Raw genomic sequence first — 21,662 nt, 5'->3', positions numbered from 1 at the left:
TTCCTACGACATAAATTAAACGTAGATAAATGCACCGCCATGCCTTTTTTTTCAAAGTATATACCACTGTGAGGGCGGCACAGTGGTGCAGTGGTTAGCCCAGTCGACTGCCTTACAGCAAGAAGGTCCTGGGTTCGAGCCCCGGTGCAGTCCAACCTTGGTGGGTCGTCCCGGGTCATCCTCTGTGTGGAGTTTGCATGTTCTCCCCGTGTCTGTGTGGGTTTCCTCCGGGGGCTCTGGTTTCCTCCCACAGTCCAAACACATGTAAGTCAGGCGAATCGGCCATACTACATTGTCCCTAGGTATGAATGGCTGTGTGTGTGTGCGTGTGTGTGTGTGTGTGTGTGTGTGTGTGTGTGTGTGTGTGTGTGTGTGTGTGTGTGTGTGTGTGTGTGTGTGTGCGCGCGCGCGCGCGTGTGTGTGTCGGCCCTGTGATGGCCTGGCGGCGTGTCCAGGGTGTCTCCCCGCCTGCTGTCCAATGACTGCTGGGATAGGCTCCAGCATCCTTTGACCCTGAGAGCAGGACAAGTGGTTAAGATAACGGATGGATGGCTGGATGGTCTATGGGGAAAATGCGTTTTGGGCTGCAGGGGATTTTTCGCTGCAATACCGCGAGTTAGTATCGTTGCAATAATGGAACAAAATTGGCTGCAAAGCTAAGCGGCGGCGCCGTACCCAGTTAGACATCCTCACACTGCTATGACATCCGGAAGTCCACACATGACCATTTTATCTCTAATTAATAGTCATGGCAATTTGCATATGAAACCGCAATTGTGCCGGTTTCAGTCGTTATACAGCTGTGCTGTTTATAAGGGTGGGGATACCTGCAGTCAGCTTAGACTGATGTAGTCACTTAGATGAGTGATGAAACGTTTCTCCCACTGAACTTTGTGTCCAGATGAACTGATTCAACTTTCTAGGATTTGTCAAATATGTTAATAACAACAAACAACGCAAATTTAAGTGTCTTTAAAGTGGCATTGCTAAAGCAAGCATTTTAATCACTAACTTCTGTTTGACTGTGCCCAAATGCATATTTACTGTATGAACCAATATCCCCAAACAATGTCAGAGAGCTCACCACTATTTACATCTCTCTGAGGATGGTGTGCCTTAGAAAACAAAAAGAAAAAAGGTCTTGGCAGCTGAGATCTTCCATATGTTCTCAATTCATTGAGTGCAGCATAATAAATTCTGAAAGCAGTAGTGTGTGTATATGATATAAACATCATCTGGGATCATGATAAATTATTATTGTTTTTTTGGCAGTAAATCTATTATTGTACCACAGCTTTCCCCACAGCCAACTATAATATGCAAATGAGACAAACTGTACATTGACTGATGACTCAGTAATTATGTCAGCCTACCACTTAAACCCCAAGACTGGTAGCCTCCCTCATTTTGTCTGCTGAGCTCAGGCTGGTATCACAAACATACTGGTTTTTGGCTGGACCAGACAAGTGGACCAGCCCTACAAACAAACGTCGCTAACTGACTGACTGAGTGATCGTGTTTGGAGTTACTGACTGAGTGATCATGTTTGACACCATTGGGCCGCTGGATCAGGTGACCAACAATGTCACTGAAGTTACATGATTGGTCGGCCGAGTGCCGACAGGCGCGAGGCCTAGCGCACAGTTAAAGCACCCCAAATAACAATCAATCTGACAAAACACTCACTGGCGAATTAACAGAAGGATTGCGTGGTTTTTGTGGCCACTAAAACTGCACAAACAAGACAAAAAGAAACCGTGTAATTCTCAAAGTACCTGCAAAGGGTGAAATGCACCCCTAACTGCGCTGCCCAGCAAATAACGGCTCCGGTGCTATTTGCACGTATTTACATGAGGTAGTAAGTATACATTTGCTGCAAAATTGGCCCCAATGAGCCCCATTGCAAAACGCCAGTGCTAGCAGCCACACACAGTGAAAATGATTAGCATCCACTGAGAGTTGGTGCTAACTGACACCCAGACTCTGCAGTGGTCATGCAGCAGTGATTGTAGCCAGGCGAAGGCGTCATCATGCCAGACGTGCTCATGAGCGGATATTTTGAAGGAGAGTATCACTTATTGATTTAACTGAGACCGAAATCATTTGCAGATACAGGTTGCCAGGTCAAACAATTCATGCTATACTTGATGACATCAAGGAAGATATTGAACCTGCCTACTGTGTTCTTGGCACAGAGCCAGCATTTATACTTTACCACATGGATAATCGCAATCAGACGCAAAACAAGGGCAAATTGCACTCGGCTGCAAAACTTTATGGGCATGTGTGTGTTGTAATATCTTTTGTGAATCGGACCTAAGATGGGGCAGATAGCGGTTGCAAGTGATGCACAATTCATGGTGCTATCAGCGGCCGCAATCCATTCTTTGTAAATTCGCTTGTCAATACAGAGAGTCTTAGAAAAATTAGTCATCCACAAATTGAAACAGATGAAAGAGGAGGGGGAGTTAACAGATAAATAGGTATGATTGCAATTAAATTTAGTTCTCTTTCAAATCAAACATCCCAATATACATAAGTGGAAAGTAGCTTGCAACTGCATTTATAACCTTTTTTTTTTCTTCAAAAGTAGCTTAACCATGTCATGTGATATGCTACTTCAGTACATGTTAACAAAAAATATCACTGGGACCACAACAGAAAATTGCAGATGGATATTTGATATCCAGGAATTCACATTATAAAGACCACCACTGACTATCCCTGTAACAAATTGGCCACAGTTTTGAACACTGAGCATACATGGTCCAGCCATATACTAGGTTTTGACCTGGTCTTGTTACTCTACTATCCCATCTGCTTCATGCTATCACTTTATAAAGAGGAGCCGGGCATTAATATCCAGGTCTTAAAAGGCAATACGTTTAAACTAACATTTACTGGAGGTCTGCTCAGCAGTCCTCAGATTAGCTCTAAATTGAAAATTTGCTTCAAAGTCACTTCAATATTTTGGATTTTTCCCAGTAGCGTTCTTAGTTTAAGGAGCTATAATGAGATATTAAAGAAGTGAGTTAGTTGTGATAGTGTTCGATCCTAACAGAATAATGTAATACAATGGCTTCAGGAGTCAGACATGTCTCTCTCTCTTTATATAAACAGAAGTCATTCAGCTGTGCCGTGGCATTGGATCATATTGACTGTCTTCCTTGAAAGCTTTTCTCCCCCAATGTATTCAGAGGGTCATCATTGTAAAATGGAGGTGCGATAGTGGAAAACAACAAAGGGCTCATTTCTTTATCAATCTTAATCTCTTCAAGGTTTGGACACCTTTAAACCACCCCTACATACTGTCGTTCAAGCTGTACCAATACATATCATTGGTACAGCTTGAATGACAGTATGACATGGACTTTCATTTGAGTATTTCCAAGACCAGTTCAGTTAACATAAAATCCTGATATTCCTATTGTACAACACAATTTAGCATCCATCCATCCATCCATCCATTATCCAAACCGCTTATCCTGCTCTCAAGGTCGCGGGGACGCTGGAGCCTATCCCGCATACTATGATCTAACCTAATTTTAAGAGATGAAAATGATTGCATTATTCATGTTTCTTGGCTATTTGCTTACATCTGTCAGTGTGTGTGCTTTAAATCCAGATTTATGTCCCTTTTATGTCTAGTATTAAAATGGTGAGATGCATCTGAGTTACCTATAGAAGTGTAAAATGCCCAAAACATGGCGAGGCATGGAAAGTATAATTGGCCAGAAAAGGTTGCTTTTACCGTTTGCGCAGCACTCACAGTATATCCTAGCAAGATATGGAATCAGTTATCTGCAGGCTGACAATAGTGACAGCCCCCTGGGATGCCGGTGTATCTAATTTGTAGTCAAATATTCTCTCCCTGACCTTGTCTGTGCCCCCCCCCCAAAAAAAGCACCAATGCAAATAACAATCTCCCCATTTCTGCAACTTACAATGCTGCTGAGGTAACTGGAAGTCGTCCGCATTCACTCCATCAATCTGGTTGTCAAGGGCGTTGCCTTATGCAGAGTCAGAGTCCCATGGAGATAGAGAACTAAAGAAAATAACTCCAACCCTCACTGGCAAGGTTAGATCAACATGGTAACGTCTCAAGAAAAGCACTATGACAATAAAATTATTTCTCTCTTAAGATTTCAAAAGCCTTGTGTACCACCATGAAGTTAAAGATTTGATGAGGTAAATATATTTGAGCATTTGGTCAGTTATGTCTGATTTGTTTTGGCCTTCCTCTGGGCTTGATAAGTATACAGAAGAAGTACAGACAATACAGCTCAACTGTTTCCCTTAACGTAAGCAAAGGTTATTTACATGCTAAGCTGGAGATTGTAAGTGCTTTTCTCAAATGCTACACGTGTACTCTGTGTTTGGCCCTCGTTCGAGCATTTAAATAACCAGTAGGGTTCAGACAGGAAAGTTCCAGTAAACAGGGATGATATTCAGCAGCTTTGCATAGTGGAAGGCAAAGAAAAGCAGCACTGGACTAGATGTGTGTTTTATCCCTCTCTTTTCTTATTCTTTACTTGCTGCTCTTTATTGTGCATGTGTTATCTTGGCCAAACTATGACATATGAGACGTCTCTCTCCCAACTTAAAGTGGAACTATGGGTTTCTTTTGTTTCAATTTAACAAAATTATTTGAGAGCAAGTGGTTTTGCAGGGTCTCAGAAAGAAAGTGCCTCCCATAGTATCAGCAACGTGGTTCTCACATCAGGGGAAACACTTCGTCATCAGGGCTGCAGCACACTGCTGTGAATCATTATACTCCACAACCGCAAGGCTCTCCATTTTCATTCATGCCATAATATTTTGGCCCATCAGTCTGACTGACTGCAGTCTCTTTAGTCTGACCGAGCATAATAACAACTGGTGTCAGTGGAAGCATTAATTAGTTGTCTGTGTTAAAAGCCCTTAAGTAAAATCTTCATCATTTAATCTTTTTTTTTTCCAGTTAAAATGCCGTGCTATTTGCAGCCTTTCCGAGAGCATGTATGAGCTCAGCTTGCAACATAGGCACACAAAAAAGGACAACACATGGGCCTCAGCGAATGTATGATACTTTCTTGCTGACAAATAAATTCAGAGTTGTATATTTCTCCTTGAAATATGAATTTTCAGAGAACCGGGGACATACTTTCTAGAAGTTTTAAATTAAACATGTTGGAGATAACAGCTGGTTTAATACACAAATTCCATTTGAAGTTAACAAGCAATGCAGACCTCAGAAATGTCATAATCTATACTGTATATATATATGTATACATATATATCAATACAGATACAGGAAAAAAAAACGATATTTTTTTCCTGTATTGATATTCCGCTCAATAGTTGAGCACTTATAACAACACCATTGACGGTTTTGGGAAAAAAACATTATTCATATATATATATATATGTATATTATATGTATGTGTATATGTATATTTAAGTATATAATAATAATCATAAATTAAACCTATATAGTGCTTTTCTATTACTCAAAGTTGCTTTACAATAAACGGGGTGAAACAAGACGACAGATAAACATAACACAGACATACAGAGGTGGATGGGAAGGGGGGCTACGAGAGGGAGAAGCGGCAGCCACACACGACGCCAGCAGTACTTTCCGACTTGGACAGATACAAAAGGGAAAGAAAAACAAACATCATAAATCACATAAATCACAGATGAAGTCTGAAGAGGTGAGTCCCGACCAATGACCTGAATGTGGGCAGACCGCAGCAGTGTCCGGTGCGCTTGGGGAGGGAGTTGAGGGAGGGGGCAGGTCGAGAACTCGGTCCCCAGCCTGCCCCAGACCAGGGGTGGGCGAGAGGACGGGGGGGGGGGGGCACAAGAAGGCAATGGAGAAAAGGTGTGTCTTGAGATGGGATTAGAAGAGTGGGAGGGATTCTGAGTCTCTAATGATTTGGGGGAGTGAGTTCCAGAGCCTGGGAGCTGCCCTGGAGAAGGCTTGGTCACCAAAGCCACGGAGGTTGGACCTGGGGGTAGAGAGAAAGGAGGCTGAAGTGGATCTGAGGGACCGAGAGGGTTGGTAGGGGGAGAGGAGGTCGGTGAGGTATGGGGGAGCCAGTTTGTGAAGGAACCAGGATTTTGTAAGCCAGTGGAGGTCTTTTAGGACTGAGGTGCCAGGATTTGGTGAAAGTTAAAAGTCGGGCGGATGTGTTCTGGACCAATTTGATTCTCTTGATAGAGCTAGCACTGATGCCATAGAGGAGTGAGTTGCAGTAATCAAGGTGGGAGGAGATGAAGGCATGGATCAGTATCTCAACAGCAGGGCGTGTGAGAGAGGATCTTATTTTCGCAATGTTGTGAAGGTGGTAGAAGGAGGATTTGACCATTTGGCGGATATGTGGCTCAAGGGAGAGGGTGGGATCAAGGATCACACCAAGGTTACATGCCTGGGAGGAAGGGGAGACAGTAGTGCCATCAATGGTGAGTGCAAGGTTGTTGATTTGGCTGAGAGTGGACTTGGAGCCAGTGAAGAGGAGTTCAGTTTTGTCACTGTTGAGTTTGAGAAGGTTTTGCTGCATCCAGACTTTAATTGCAGACAGACTTAAGTCGATGTGAGAGAGGGGTGGATTGTGAGGGGATTTGGTGCTGAGATATATCTGGGTGTCATCAGCATAACAGTGGAAGTCCAAGTTGAAATGGTGGAGAATCTGACCAAGAGGGAGGTTGTAGATGATGAAAAGGAGTGGACCGAGTACAGAACCTTGGGGAACACCTTGTGTGACTGTGGACGGAACCGAAGAGTGGTTGTGAAGTGAGATGAAGTGTGACCTGTTGGAGAGGTAGGACAGGAGCCAGCTGAGTACGGTGCCTTAAATACTGACATCTTTCAATCTGGTGAGCAGGATGTTGTGGCTCACAGTATCGAAGCTTGCACTCAGGTCAAGGAGGATGAGGATGTTAAGGGCTCCAGTATCAGCAGAGGTGAGGAGGTTATTAAGTACTTTAAGGAGTGCAGTTTCAGTGCTGTGGAGTGGGCGAAAACCGGACTGGAGGGGTTCGAGTAGGTTGTTGGAGTGAAGGTAGGTTTGGAGTTGTGTGGCGACAATGCGTTCCAGGGTTTTTAAGAGGAAGGGGAGGTTGGAGATTGGCCAATAGTGGTTGAGGCAGGATGGATCAAGACCGGGTTTCTTGAGAATTGGGGTGACAGCGGCAGTTTTGTAGGCAGAGGGGACAATTCCATGGGACAGTGAGGAATTGAAAAGGTTGGTAGGGTAGGGGCATAGGGCAGGGAAGCATTTCTTCAGTAGGGGGGTGGGGAGGGGATCAAGGGAGCAGGTTGTGGATTTTCATGAGTTCAGAGATAGTGGTAGGGGCACTGGAACAAACCGGGAGAGGCAGCAGAGATATGGGACAGGCCACAGAGGTTGAAGGTTAATAACCTAACCTCCCACCCTACAGGAGCTCCTCAGGGCTGTACTGTCTCCCCCTGGGTCCTCTCACTTTTCACCACTCACTTTACAGCCACACAGTTCTGTGAAAATTAAAATATGCAGATGACACAACCTTTGTAGGCCTCACCTCCAACAATGATGAAACCCAGTACTGCGCTGAAGTAGACCAAGCTGTCACTTCGTACGCAAACAACGACCTTCTACTTAATACAGCCAAAACTCAAGAACTCATTATTGACTAACGATGCATGCCGAATCCCACAACACCTGTACAAATGAACGGTGACCCCATCACCACCACCGACTCCTTTAAATACATCAGCAATAAACTGAAGTGGAAAATTAACAACGAACAACGAAAAGCTCAACAACTACTTTACTTTAGGCAGCTTAAAAAATACTGGATCAAACATCAACTTCTCTTTATGTTTAACTCAGCGATTATCGAGTCCATCATCACATCTTCTCTTATGGCATGGTATGGCAGCATGGACAGTCAAACATGGAAAAAACTGCAGCGGATTGTAAACAAGGCATCCAAAATCATAGGCAACCCACTCCTCTTAGTTGAATCTCTACATACTCACCGGGCTGTAAAGCGAGCAAAGAAGATCATCTCTGACCCCTCACATCCTGCTCATCAACTCTTATAGCTCCTTCCCTCTGGGAGACGCCACAGGTCACTGTCCACTAAGACTAAACATTGCACAGATAGTTTTGTTCTCCAGCTATCAGGACTCTGAATTCCTCCCTATAGTCCCCTCCTTACACACTACTGGCATGCATACTACCCTTCCCCTAATTGTTATATGTACAAGGCTCAGTGTTTTCGGTTTTTACCGATTTTCACCGAAAATACCCAGATTTTTTAAAAGGATTTTCACCCGGATTTTGTTTCCACGGATCCAAAAGTTGTTCCTGTTTGTGTGAGGTTATGTAACAGTGTACTGTTATGGTGAAATTCAGCATGCTTGATGGCTTTGAAAAATAAAAACCGAAAACGCTGAGCCTTGTATATGTAATATGTTTGTTTATGCTATTGTATGACTGTATTGTTCGTGATAATATGTGGAGTGTCTGCTGTTGTCCATGGTTGTATTGTGCTGCAGAGTTTAACATGCTGTACCGAAAACAAACTCCACTGGCCTTGGTTGTGTCACTAATAAATCTATGTATGTATGTATGTATGTATGTATGTATGTATGTATGTATGTATGTATGTATGTATGTATGTATGTATGTATGTATGTATGTATGTATGTATGTATGTATGTATGTATGTATGTATGTATATGTATATGTATGTGTGTTTATGTATATGTATCTGTTGGAAATGAACAAACAATATATGAGAAAAACCTACCAAAAAGCAACAATTTCATCACAGTGAATGTGAATCAAAAGTTATCAAAGAGGAGAAAGAAATCAAAACACAGTTCAAGCTGAAGCAGAGGCAGCCAGCCGAGTAATGGGAAGCAGGTTTGGCTTGTTGCGAAGTGACAGGGGCTGAGATGAGTGTCCATAGTTTTGGCCGTGATTATGCAGGAAAAACACTCTTGCTCTTTTCTTGTCTGAGCCACCCTCTTTCCCTACTGCTGTGGTTGTTCTGACGCTGGTGGGGCAGGACAGGAGGCAGGGCTGACCAAATGAGAAACAGACCCCCTTCACCCCACTATTGCCTTTTTCTCCTTGTGGCTTTTTTTGTTTTCAAAGGGAAAAAAAAGGACTCTCCAAAAATAGATTTGGGGCTCGCGTGCCAGTGGGTTCTGATTTTTTTTTTCACTCCCTCTAGTCACGCAAGTATCCTGGCAAGACCTCGAGGAGAGAGCAGGAAAAACACACCAGTAAGAGACAAGAAGATGGGGGAGGAAAAAAAAGAAGTCTCTCTTGGGTGTTTGGAGAAAGGATCGTGGTAAGCTAAGGATGGAGCATCCCTGGAGCCGGGTCCTCTGCAGAGGGAATAAGAATGGGAGACTTCCGTGCAAGCAGCAGGTATGAAGGGTTTATGGGTAATCCTTGTATGTGCTGAAAAACCTCTCTCTAACTTTGGCCTACTTTAAACTGGATAGGAGCCCTCACTCCACATAGTGGTCTGATCCTTACCAAAGTGTCTATCCAGCCAAGGAAATCGTCGAGTCAAAATGGTAACCGCAAAGTCTCACATTCCCCCCTCATCACAAGCCAATCATCCAATCCAATCATCTCTTGACTGATCTCAATAGCTGTTGTTCATCTTTTCATCTGCCACATCTACAAGCGCTGATAATGAATTGATGAATGAGACCATTGGCTAGGCTGTTAAAGAGAAGACCTTATCGAACCCAAGTTGATTACAGTCAAAGCACTGCCCATTTGGGTAGAATCATTACAGAAAGTACCTTTGGACATGAGACAGTGAAAAGGACACGTGGCACACACTCCTCTGTAAGAGCCATGTTAAAACCATTACATCCCCCAGTCGTTACAGTCATTAGGCTTTCAAGGCGATGCAGGCCATCTCCTGCTAAACAGGGAAAAAAAACTTCTCTGGAACATCTAAAGGTCAATTTACGTGCGGCTAAACATTTCTGACAACTGCTGCATGACAGAAATAAAACAATTTCGCAACATCTAGCATTTAGGCTTTGGCTAAGTGTTCAGTGGTAACCAGATGCTAACCAGTGTGGCAGTGATTTTGGCAATCCAAATCGGCAATCCATTCATCTGTGCAACAACATGTAATGGTGCGCACAACTTGGCAAAATTCTGGAAGTGTGAGACATTGTCGAGAGGCGTCACGGTACCCTTTGTTATGTCAGAAATGTGGCATCTCTGGTTAGCAACCGTCATACTTGTTTCTACAGCTGATGACACTTAAACGCCTTTAAAGTACGGAGCAGTATAATATTGTCTCCATGTGTCAAACTGTGGGGTTTTATATCACATCCTTGTCTGACTTTTGCACAGCTAGTTAGCATACCAATAGATTAATGCTAACCAAATAATATTGCATGGTGACATTGAAAGATAAAGAGTATGAAAAAAGTACAACAAAATATGAATGGCCTGTGGTTCCTATACATAACTGTAAGTACTGAAAGCTTACATGGTGTGTAGTGGTCTATTTGTGTTTAGATACCCAGCTCATCCGACAATCAAATAATTGACATTTGTAGGGGATTATTTTAGTGTAGTGCTGCTGGTACATTGTGGTCTCTGATCTACTAAGGAAGGCTGCTGGTAGCCAGAGAGTCGTCCATCTCATCAGTCTCTAAGTCTTTAATACAGTGGTGTTTGAAGCTAAAAATGGTTGTAATGTCAGTGTATTATTGATACGGTGTAATACCGAGGGGTATGTTGTAGTTTCTGGTGTTAAGTGGGGATTTTGAAAACAGTGCTTTTGGACTCCCTCCACGACTCGATTTAGAGGCTTCCAGAGATGCTGTGGGCTTAATTCGGTGAAACCTCTATGATTGGTGATGCTCAATAAATAACTTCAATGACATACCCACATGCGCCCACCTCGATTTTTCTAACATCCAAACCATTTTAATGTCAGAAATAATCCTCCACCTACCTTGGACTTTTTTCAATCAACCATTCCCGAGTTCAAAGAAATGCAATAGTCCCCCCCCCCTTTTTGGCCAAGGACGAAAAAACCTTTAGAGATTCATAGAATGTACACTGTACATTGTTTTTACTTTGAAACGTTTTGAGTTGTGGAGGAATCCCACAGCTGAAATATGTCTGTAACATTCCTCCCCATGCAACATGCATGCAAGCACAGTAATGATGTGTCTGTTGACGGGACAACTCTTAAGGATGATTTGTGAGGACGCAGATAAAAATGTAGTTGACTTGTGCAACTTTTCCAGCGTGCCACTGTCAGCAAAATTAAGAATCTTGCAATAACTGCGAAGGAACTTTTGTTCAGTTATCCGGCGCAGTAACTGGATCAAGTTCGCAAGCCCTGAATCGACACTAACAAGAAATGTCGCAAAATTCTTTATATACAAAACAATAAATAATGCTGTTGGATGAGGTAATGATTAGATTTTTAGCGTTTTCAAGTATTGCAATTGCCACACAGAACAAGCACCTTTAACACAAGTGTGCTACAACTTGACAGGCAACAAAGGGGAAAGAAAATTAACTATGCATGAATGTCTTCATAAGTGCACTCTTGGATCAAAGCCTGAGGCTGATCAGAATGTGGAGAGGTGCATTTGTTCTCAAGCAGATTTCAGGATTTCAAAGCCGATGCTCCTTTTCCTGTGAAGAAGCAGATGCGAGCGGTCCAACATTAACACAGATATGTCAGCGTGTTCAAAGAAAGAGAAGATATGATTGAGCTTTTAGATGTTTTAAACTAAACATTAGTATTACTATACTATTCTATTTAAAGTGTAAAAAGAAGGGATTCCAGTACCGTGCAGGCAGCACAATATTCGCATGTCAGAGCTGGGAGATGAAAATGCTGGGAGTATAAAAGGATACCCTGGTACTAACAATGTCAGTACTGCATGTTAATTAAGAGAGAGGCCTACTACGCACTCTCATTTGAGCTGATGTAAAAATGATGTGTTTCACATTTGGTTTACTGAAAAGCTCTAATTTGGGCTTGGTGCAGCGACTTGGATATTGTCCTCTCTGACTCACATCCTCTGAGCTGTGTCGTATGCGTTCTGCAGCCCTTTAATCTAAAACGCCGTATTTTGGTTACTTCACTTTCCTTTTAACCTGCCATGTCTGGGATGAATCTGCCCTGACACTTGTGATGAGTTCACTTTCACCTGGCGTATCATCACTGGCCTGTCGAGCTCACCCCTCTCCCATCTTCTCAGCGCCGGGCCAGAAATAACACATCACCTCACTTCTGTGACTTTCTATCAGTGTGTGTTTAAGGGTGTGTGTGAGTATGTGCAATTACTTAGATTGCCACGAGGTTTGGTTACGGCTCCGTGGCCAGTCGGAGGCGGGCTTTGGAATATCCATATGGACCTGGTCCGGTTTCAGTCTCTTTCATCAGGCAGCAAAAGTGTTTTCCATCTTTGGGCTTATGTGAGTGTGATGCAACGTATACTCTCGACAGGTAAGGCTGAATACTGAGGAATTCCACCTTTAAATTGTGCATAACTCCAGTCCAGGTGAAAAAAAAAAAAAAGTTCAGAGACGATTTTAGCAATTGAGCTTCTATATATCAGAAATGTTGATCACAGCAGAACATGTCCAATGATTCCCAGTTTTAAAAGTAAAAATAAATAAAAGCTCAGATTGCCCCTCATCTGACTCCTCATATGTGTATGCGGTAGGAAACAAGAACAATTAACTGAAAGAGAGTTGGAATGATATTAAGATCGTTAAATGTTAAATGCATTGGAATTTTGGCAGGATAATGGACAGCAAAGTTAAGCATTAAGGTCGGTTATACAGTACAAGCCTGAAAATAAAATAAGAGGTATACTTTGGGACTGGGTGTGGTCTGCGTAAAATGGAAACAGACTGCTGTTGTGAGTGGCTTCAGTGCTCTATGCTGCAAGTCTGGATGCCTTTCCAGGGCCTAATGGGATGATAACATTGATTTGTTTGTCTCCAACATATTGAAACCACTAGTTCTCCTCAATCCTGCCAACTAGTACAAATCCCAAGTAGAAGTTCTGTGAATGCTGATCTACAAAATAAATAAATAAATAAAAAAGAACCCCACTTAAAAACAGTAACTGTTAGCAAATGAAGCATTGAAGTATTGAACTCTGCCTTACTTTTTTTTTTATAAGTCCAAAGGTTGGTGCGAGTGCGCAAAAGCAGAAGAAAAGGGGAAACCTTAAAGCATTAACAAATAGAGTAAGGCAGAATAAAGAGTTTTATGAGAAGCTATTTCAAGTTTGGGGCTTATTTTATATCATTCCCATGTACTGTTACCTCTTGCAAGCCTCGTGTTCTGCACATGTATTTGATGGCGAGAGTTTGGCAGGAACCGTTCACTGGGAAGGAAATTTTCCTTGTTTATAGCTGGTTGGAGAAGAAATTGAGATATTTGGAAAGGAATTTCTTCAAATGCCTTATAATAAACCCCTTGATACATGTTTACCTCCCTTTGTGATGATAGGATATTGAATGCCATTCCCTAGTGTGGATTAACAGTGCCTTCGAAGCACAGAACGACTACAATAGTCTAGTTACAGACCGTACTTGTTACTTCCAGTGAGAACAGTGGCCAGTTCCTGTATAGCGCTCCCTAGAGCGGCAAGTGGATGACGTTTTAATACATGACCGGTTGTCTTTACTTGCTGAAACAATTACAATGTCTGTGCTCAACGGAAGCTTAGATATGTTATGGAAACAGTATGTCTTGTATTCGCTCACAGAGGAAGTAAGTTTTGGACTGGTCGTGTCCCAAAACTTTGACTCGGTGCTCTGTGATGTTTCTCTATGCAGGGTCACACACCATACCAAAGAATAACTCCGATTTCCTATATCCACCAAGTACCAAATGATCCTCAAATCTTTATTGTCAAATCAGTTGAGGTACTTGGGGGAGGGTGTTTTTCTGCCTTTCTCTTGCTTCATCCAACAACATATAGGTGATATACTCGCTGATATTGTCTTTTTTTTTACCCCCCCCCCCCCCATTTTCTCCCCAACTGTACCCGGTCACTGCTCCACCCCGTCTTGCCAAGCCGGGGAGGGCTGCAGACTACCACATGCCTCCTCTGATACATGTGGAGTCCGCTTCTTTTCACCTGACAGTAAGGAGTTTCGCCAGGGAGACGTAGCACGTGGGTGGATCACGCTATTCCCCCCAGTAACCCCTCCCCCCTGAACAGTCGCCCCAACTGACCAGAGGAGGCGCTAATGCAGCGACCAGAACACATACCCACATCCAGCCTCCCACCCGCAGACACGGCCAATTATGTCTGTAGGGACGCCCGACCAAGCCGGAGGTAACACGGAGATTCGAACTGGCGATCACCGTGTTGGTGGGCAACGGAATAGACTGCTACACTACGATATTCAGAGTCTTGTTATATGTTGTGACCATTATCACTGCAACTTTCAATATATAATCATCTTTTGACAGTGAGAAGAAGATGGTAAAGGCAGACTTTAATTCACTTAAGTACTTTAATCAGGCACTTTGCTCAAAGCATCTTTCCGGACCTGTCTAGAATGATATGTGTGAGCATTATGAAGAGTTTCTCTGTGGCACAGAATGAGAACTAACATGAGAAAACAAAATAATGAACAGTAGGTAACACTGTTCAATATCCAACAATACAAACAACATGGTACCTTCAATTCCAGGAAATAGGTAGTGTTCATGTGTTTTTGGCCATAGTCAAAATAACACATACAATTCTAAATAATTTATCTAGCTTCTCACTTGTTGAGGTCTACCCATAAAATAAATACAAGCAGTGATTAGTGTCTTTTCAACTGGCATATTCAAATATTAAAAGTTGAATCATGGCTGTAAACTCTCAAGGAAGAAAACCTGTTTCATGACAAGTGGTTGAAAAGTGATATTTCCAGATTCAAGCCATCCAGGCTCTAGGTAGTAATAAATGCAAATTTACAAAGGGTGTATTTTGTTAAGGCTGCCAAAACCTCAAGTATAATCATAAAGATCTCTCTGGGCTGGGCATTTCTGTAATAGCCTTACAAAATATGTATTATGGCTTTAATTGTAAATGGCAAAACTATCAATGACTAGTAAAAATACAGTCTGGTAGTGTTTCAACATTCATAAGTGCACAGCTATTTTCATAATTCCTTACATATTTTGTACAGTCAAAAGCATTAAGTCATGTGGTATTCTGTATGGTGCTACTGCAGAAGGAGAGGACAAATTGGTCCAAAATAACATTCATGTTGTTGTGCGCAACACAGCCTCCCCCCACATGAAATAAGAAAACCTGTGGCAACTTTCCGTGATCCATGAGTCCAGATGCTGAAGCCTAGCCTATTGATCTCAGGCTTAGATCCTTCTACTTTATGTTTGTCCAAGCCAACAGAGGATCATTCAAAAAAGAAGAGATATAAGCAGGACCTGCTTGAATTTGCTGGAATGGTTAGCTCAGTGGGATAACAGCCTCAACAGAGTCGATTTCAGACTGAGCATGTAAAACTTCCTTCATTGTTAGCTACATAGCTTCTGTGCACTCTCCTTCATTTGAACTACATTTAAAATAAAGTGAATCGCAAACACTCTTATAATGGTAAGGCTCAACGTGACAAACCAAAGCCAGGTCCTCTGAAAGACGGGGCTACTATTGGATTTCATGTTCAAAATTCCTTCAGGAGGACACACGATCATGTGTTGAGGAGTATGAGATCATCTCCAAATATCACTGTCATGGTTAATACTGTAATGAAGGCTCCGACAATGGATTTGTAGAAAGTCAACACTTCGACCATACTTATTAATGGGAATAATATTTCATTTGTTCCAGCAAGGACTTCTTTTGTGATAAATATTTACAAGAATATGTGACAAAATCCCAGATGATAAAACAGTAAGATTCATTCAGAACCACAGGAGGTTATAATTACTGTACAGGAGACAGAACCAACTTACAGTATGCAGAAGTATACAGTACCAAATACAAATATACAAACAAATATTCTGAGGTTATAGCAACCTTTTGACACAGTAATGCCATTTCTTGTCAGAAACCACAAGTCAGTATAAAAATATAGACAAAAATGTTTTTGTACAAAATATTGACATCATGTATGAATCCCCTTTTGTATGTGCAAATTGACACTGATCAACCGGAGAGAAAGGCATCATCCATTTTGGCCTGTAAAATATGAAGTTAGTTTAGTTTTTCTTCGCTGAGCACCACACTCAACTATTTGGACTATTAACTACAATTGTCCATTAGTCCACTTTTGCCAGAGTGCATAAAATTGACACATTTGGGGTCAGAGCCCCTGTTGTCATACAGTAGATCAATCCTAGGACAAGACTGACTCGCCTATGCAGTCTGGAGTTCAACTCAGAGCTATAGGACTTAAATACTCATCTCTGCCTCCTCGCTGTGCTCTAGATTGTGTTCAGTTGTGCTTATCATGGAAGCTGAGGGGCCTTGGGAGACATTGAAGGGGGTGATAGCTGGTGACCGGGCAGCCAGCGGTGAGAGGGAGGGGGAGAAACTTGGAGACATGGCAGTGGAGGAGATGGATCCCTCACTGCTGATAGGAGATCTCCGCAGTGAAGCCAGGTGGGGGAGTGTCCTCCCCACAGCGGGTTTAGGGGGTACAGTTTTGGCCCCCGGATGGGCTACAGAGGTGATAAGGGGTGGGGGGTCAATTCTTGGTTCAGCCTTTGCTTTGTGATGAAATGGCCTGCGAGGGTTTGGAGGAGCAGTCTCATCTTTTAATCGTGCTATTTCTGTGAATACATTAGCTAGGGGCTGAAACTGAGGGCACCAGTTCAATAGGTAGTCCCAGTTGTAGCTGCCCCTCAGTTCCTCATCGCCGGCCACTATGGCTGTTAGGGATGCGTCCACAGAGGGCTTTCCATCTTCAGGGAAAGCATAGTCTTTAGGGTGGGAGAGGTTCAGCCCCCTTCCCACACCTAGATATCCTCCTCCCTCATCCCTGTACACTGGCACCTGTCCAGCTAATAGGGTGCTGCTCAAACTGCCCAGTTTTTTCCCTTTGAACCATTGGTTGGCATCAATGGACGGCTCACAAGACACATCTGAGAGCTGGTCTGCATCCTGCTGGATTCCCGAATCTGGACCTCGGGCTGAGATGCGCTCCTGCATGGAGGATGAGATGCTGGACACTCGTGGATATTCATTGATCATTCGGATCTCATCATCTTCTGCTGCCTCCGCTTCAGCTGAGCCTCGCCCACTGGAGTGAGAGGGATCCAGGGAACCCCCACGAGTGTATGGACCACTGCTGTTCCCTCTCTGATCAGGTGCATATCCGGGAAGGGCCTGGTGGTAGATCATGTTGTTTCCTGCCAATTTGGTTTCTTCAAACTTGTGTAGCATTGTGCCCAATGCAGGTGATCTGCCTTGGGCTTTTTGCTCCTTCCTCCGGCGCCTTCGTTTGACAAAGAAGAGTGCCACAGCAATTACAATTAGGATGACTATGATTCCAAGTGAAACTGCAATCACACTAATAAGCAGTGTGTTTATGTCAGTGGCCAGACCAAAGGAAGTATGCGTCACGTCTATTGTGACCTGAGCCGTTGCGACACGGGAGCTCTTCAGAGGGCTGTGGGCGGTCAAGTCCAGAGTCATCAGACGAACCTCTCTCTTTGAGCGGCTTACATGTCTGCTGTAACTGTCCATCTTCAGGGAAATCTCACCTGTTGACTTGTTGACTTCAAAGTAAGGCGAGGTGTTCACTAAAGAATAGAGGACAATGCCATCTACACCTTCGTCCTCATCTCTAGCCTGCACCTGGCCAATACTCTGCCCTTTCTCCGCTCCCTCAGGCACTTGGAAGAAGAACTCTGAGGAGGTAAAGACAGGATCATATTCATCCTCACCTGTCACATATACCTGCACTGTAACGGTGGCAGAATAGTTACCGACATCCACCGCGGCAGCTACAAAATGAAAAGAGTTCACTTTTTCAAAGTCAAAAGTGGAGCGTGTACGCACTTCACCCGAAGTTTGGTTGATCAGAAAAGCCTCTTTTCCCTCCCTGGAATTATCGAACATGTAATATCTCAACTGTCCAAATATACCTCTGTCATGGTCAATGGCATGCAGCATGGTGACTAAGGCATTCTGGGGTTGGTTTTCCCTGATGCTAGCAGTTAGCAGTTTGAGGGGGAAGTAGGGCTTGTGATCGTTGATGTCCTTCACCTCCACACGAACAGGAGCAAGGGCATAATGACCTTGACCATCTGAGGCCTGAACAACGATTACATGGGAGGACTGCCTCTCAGAGTCAAGGGGTCTCTGCAACCTCAAGGCCCCTGTCCACCGGTCCACCTGGAACAGGCTGGTGTCGTCTCCTGAGCTTATGGAGTACTGGACCTCTCCATTGGGGGCAGAGTCTGGGTCAGTGGCAGACAGGTGTAGGATCTCTGTCCCAGCTGCTGCTCCTTCATTCAGCATCACACTGTACTCTGCCCGACTGAAGGCTGGAGGGTTGTCATTGGCATCTATAATGCTGATGAGGATAGGCACACTGGAGCTACGCTGGGGTATGCCGCGATCTGACACTACAATGGTCAGATTATAGCTCGGCACTGTTTCAAAGTCCAGGCTGTCAACCAAGATCAGGCTACCCACTGTCTGGAAGCCCCGCCCCTCCAGAAAGCGCACACTGCTCTCAATCTGGAAGGCATTGCCTGTGTTGCCACTTGCAATGGCAAAATCAAAACCACTGTTGTCACGGGACAGGTCTCCATCTACAGCCTCCAAGGTAAGGATGGTGGATCCAGGAAGGCCATCTTCTGACACTGTGGCTCTGTACTCCGATTGATGGAAGATAGGTGCATTGTCATTGACGTCTGAGACCTGCACCTGAACTGTAGCAATAGAGGACAGGGATGGGGTGCCATGGTCCCGAGCTTCAATCATCACCAGAACTGAAGGGCTTTCAAAGTCAAACTCTGTCTTTTGGTTGATAAATAAGGTACCTGTTGGGAATCAGTGAGAGGTGTTGTTAAGCAATTTTATTGCAGGTCTTTACAGCAATTTCACAGAAATCCTCTTTTCAAAAAATAATCAACATTTCTGATATAAATCTACATTACATTAACTGGTCTACTATTAAGTAAATTATTGAAGATTATTCCATTAAAGCATTAAATGACACTTAAATTTTGCAATTACGTCTGTGTGTGTGTGTGTGTGTTAAGGAAGAGTTTAGAGGCTTAAGAAGAAAATCATTTGAAGCCAAGGCACCACGAAGGAGTATAAACAAGAACTTGAGATTATGGCCTGTAACATAATATTTTCTTTTAGATGTTATCTCTCTCCAACTATCTAATGTCAATAGCATTAAATCCAATTTTTAATAATTTTTCATCAAATAAATGATGAAATATTTTGAAATGCCCAGTGGGAAGATGTAGAACCCTAAAGTGCCTCTAACCTATTTGTGGAAGCACATTTCATAAGGTGTAATTAAGAGAAACCTTCACCACAAAACATTTTGCGGGCCCTTGCCGTTAACAAAAACAATGTATGTGCCATTATCTTACCATTGTTTGGATCGATGTAGAATATATTCCCACTTGATGGCACCACTCGATAGGTAATCTTTCCATTCTCTCCAGAGTCACGATCAGTGGCTGTTACTGTGATGACGGCACTACCCGCTGGGAGGTGCTCTGAAATGCTCACCTTAGGAAACGCCAGATTAACCTTTAAGTATAATTCATTGCAACAAGATATATCTCAAATACAATTCTCCGCTCCCCCCTTTTCTCCTCAGTTGTACCTGACCAATTACCACACTCTCTGAGCCATCCCGGTTGCTGCTCCACCCCGTCTGTTGATCCAGGGAGGGCTGCAGACTACCACATGCCTCCTCCAATACATGTGGAGTCGCCAGCCACTTCTTTTCACCTGACAGTGAGGAGTTTCACCAGGGGGACGTAGTGCATGGGAGGATCACGCTATTCCCTCCAGTTCCCCCTCCCCCTCGACAGGTGCCCCGACTGACCAGAGGAGGCGCTTAGTGCAGCGACCAGGACACATACCCACATCCGGCTTGCCACCCGCAAACACTGCCAATTGTGTCTGTAGGGATGCCTGACCAAGCCGAAGGTAACATGGGGATTCAAACCGGTGATCCCCATGTTGGTAGGCAATGGAATAGACTGCTAACCTACCCGGATGCCCCGTAAATACAATTCTAAACATGTGATGAGGTACGTAATAGAATTGAGGTGGCCTGGGGTCTGTACCTGATACAGGTCCTGGGTGAATGTTGGAGCATTATCATTCACGTCCTCCACCAACACAGTGAGGTTAGCCTCACTCTGATGTTTGGAGTCTGATGAGCGGACCGTCAGAGTGTACCAGGTCCGCTCCTCATAATCCAGCGGGCCAGTCAGTGATACGCCTCCCCCGTAGCTGAGGATGCCAAACATGCCTTGGCAATCTGCGTCCAGGTGCAGTGTGTAGGAGAGGGCTGGCCCAGAGTCCACGTCATTTCCTGTTACCCGGGTTATCACTGCGCCGATCATTGTATCTGTGCATGTTTTTGTGTGTCATGGGGAAGGGGGAAGGTTAGCGGGGACAAAAGAGAAGGTATTTAGGTTCTTGCTAAAACAAAGAACAAACACTTTTTCGTCTGGTATCACACTGCTACTTCAGAAAAAAACACAAGATTGTATAGAATTTGACTTTTCCTTATTTCATTTTTATTTATTCTGTTACCAAAACCCTTCACATCAAAGAGACAGGAAATGAACTCAAGAGAACTTGGCAATAGATTGTTTCATTAAAGGGTCAGTCTTTTTTCAATGAGCACTAGTGAGGGAGCTGCCAAGGAGTGTGATGGGAGGTTTGCTGATAGGATCGCTAGATTGACTTCCTCTGTGAAGTTGACTTACCCTCAGGCACTCGGATCTCCTGAGGCAGAGGAATTGTGGGACTGTTGTCATTGAGGTCGATGATGATAACGGTAAGGGTGGCAGAGCCGGCCAGCCGTGGGGTTCCCCGGTCCGTCGCTGTAACAACAAGCCTGGTGCCACAAAATGAATATTAACGTCTGGACCTTTTGGCCTTTTATGACTCAGGTTTCAAAATGTTTCATCCCCTGCAAAGCTCAGCTTTTCTTTTTTCTAGCTTAGCATTAAAAAAGAGATACATCATTTCAGTACAAGAAGACAAGGTGTTTTTGAGAGGATGTGAAAATGCACTATGGTGACAAAGATTATACTGCATAGAGCTGAGCTCAGGAAAACTACATGGCAGGCTACAAAATATACTCCCCTCAGAAAAAGGGTGTTGTACAGAAAATGTAGAGCAAAACTTACTTTGTTTGCGTCCAGATCTCTCTGTCCATGATGGCCGCCGTGGTGATGCTGCCGGTGAGCGGGTCAATCTTAAATAAACCACTCATGGATGATGATCTGATGGAGTAGGTCACTTGACCATTTTGACCCTGGTCCAGGTCATCCGCCACAACCTGAGAAAATTACCAGACCAAATTTCAGTGTAACATGAACTAGTGAGAAATGTTGGACGTAAAAGTTAACAGAGAATATATGGGTATATGGACCTTGTTTCATAGCACAACTAAATCTATATATTCAACAAGGACATTGAAAAC

At 43.6% G+C, this 21,662-nt stretch overlaps 1 protein-coding gene across 1 annotated transcript in view; it reads right to left on the bottom strand.

Annotated features, from left to right (window-relative positions):
* Nucleotides 1–15,931: 15,931 nt before the first annotated feature.
* LOC130115916 (protocadherin-16-like) overlaps nt 15,932–21,662 on the bottom strand; it is a 90,079-nt gene continuing 84,348 nt past the window's right edge. The window contains exons 16-20 of the mRNA XM_056283775.1: nt 21,367–21,518; nt 20,941–21,071; nt 20,290–20,576; nt 19,582–19,723; nt 15,932–19,014 (exon numbers count right to left, since the gene is read on the bottom strand). Coding sequence (XP_056139750.1) covers nt 16,415–19,014; nt 19,582–19,723; nt 20,290–20,576; nt 20,941–21,071; nt 21,367–21,518 — 3,312 coding nt within the window. The 3' untranslated portion in view covers nt 15,932–16,414. The remainder of the gene's footprint in view (nt 19,015–19,581; nt 19,724–20,289; nt 20,577–20,940; nt 21,072–21,366; nt 21,519–21,662) is intronic.

Source organism: Lampris incognitus, chromosome 7 (assembly GCF_029633865.1).
Source record: "Lampris incognitus isolate fLamInc1 chromosome 7, fLamInc1.hap2, whole genome shotgun sequence".
In the NCBI taxonomy this organism is placed as follows: Eukaryota; Metazoa; Chordata; class Actinopteri; order Lampriformes; family Lampridae; genus Lampris; species Lampris incognitus.
This window is presented reverse-complemented; position numbering and strand designations above follow the sequence as displayed.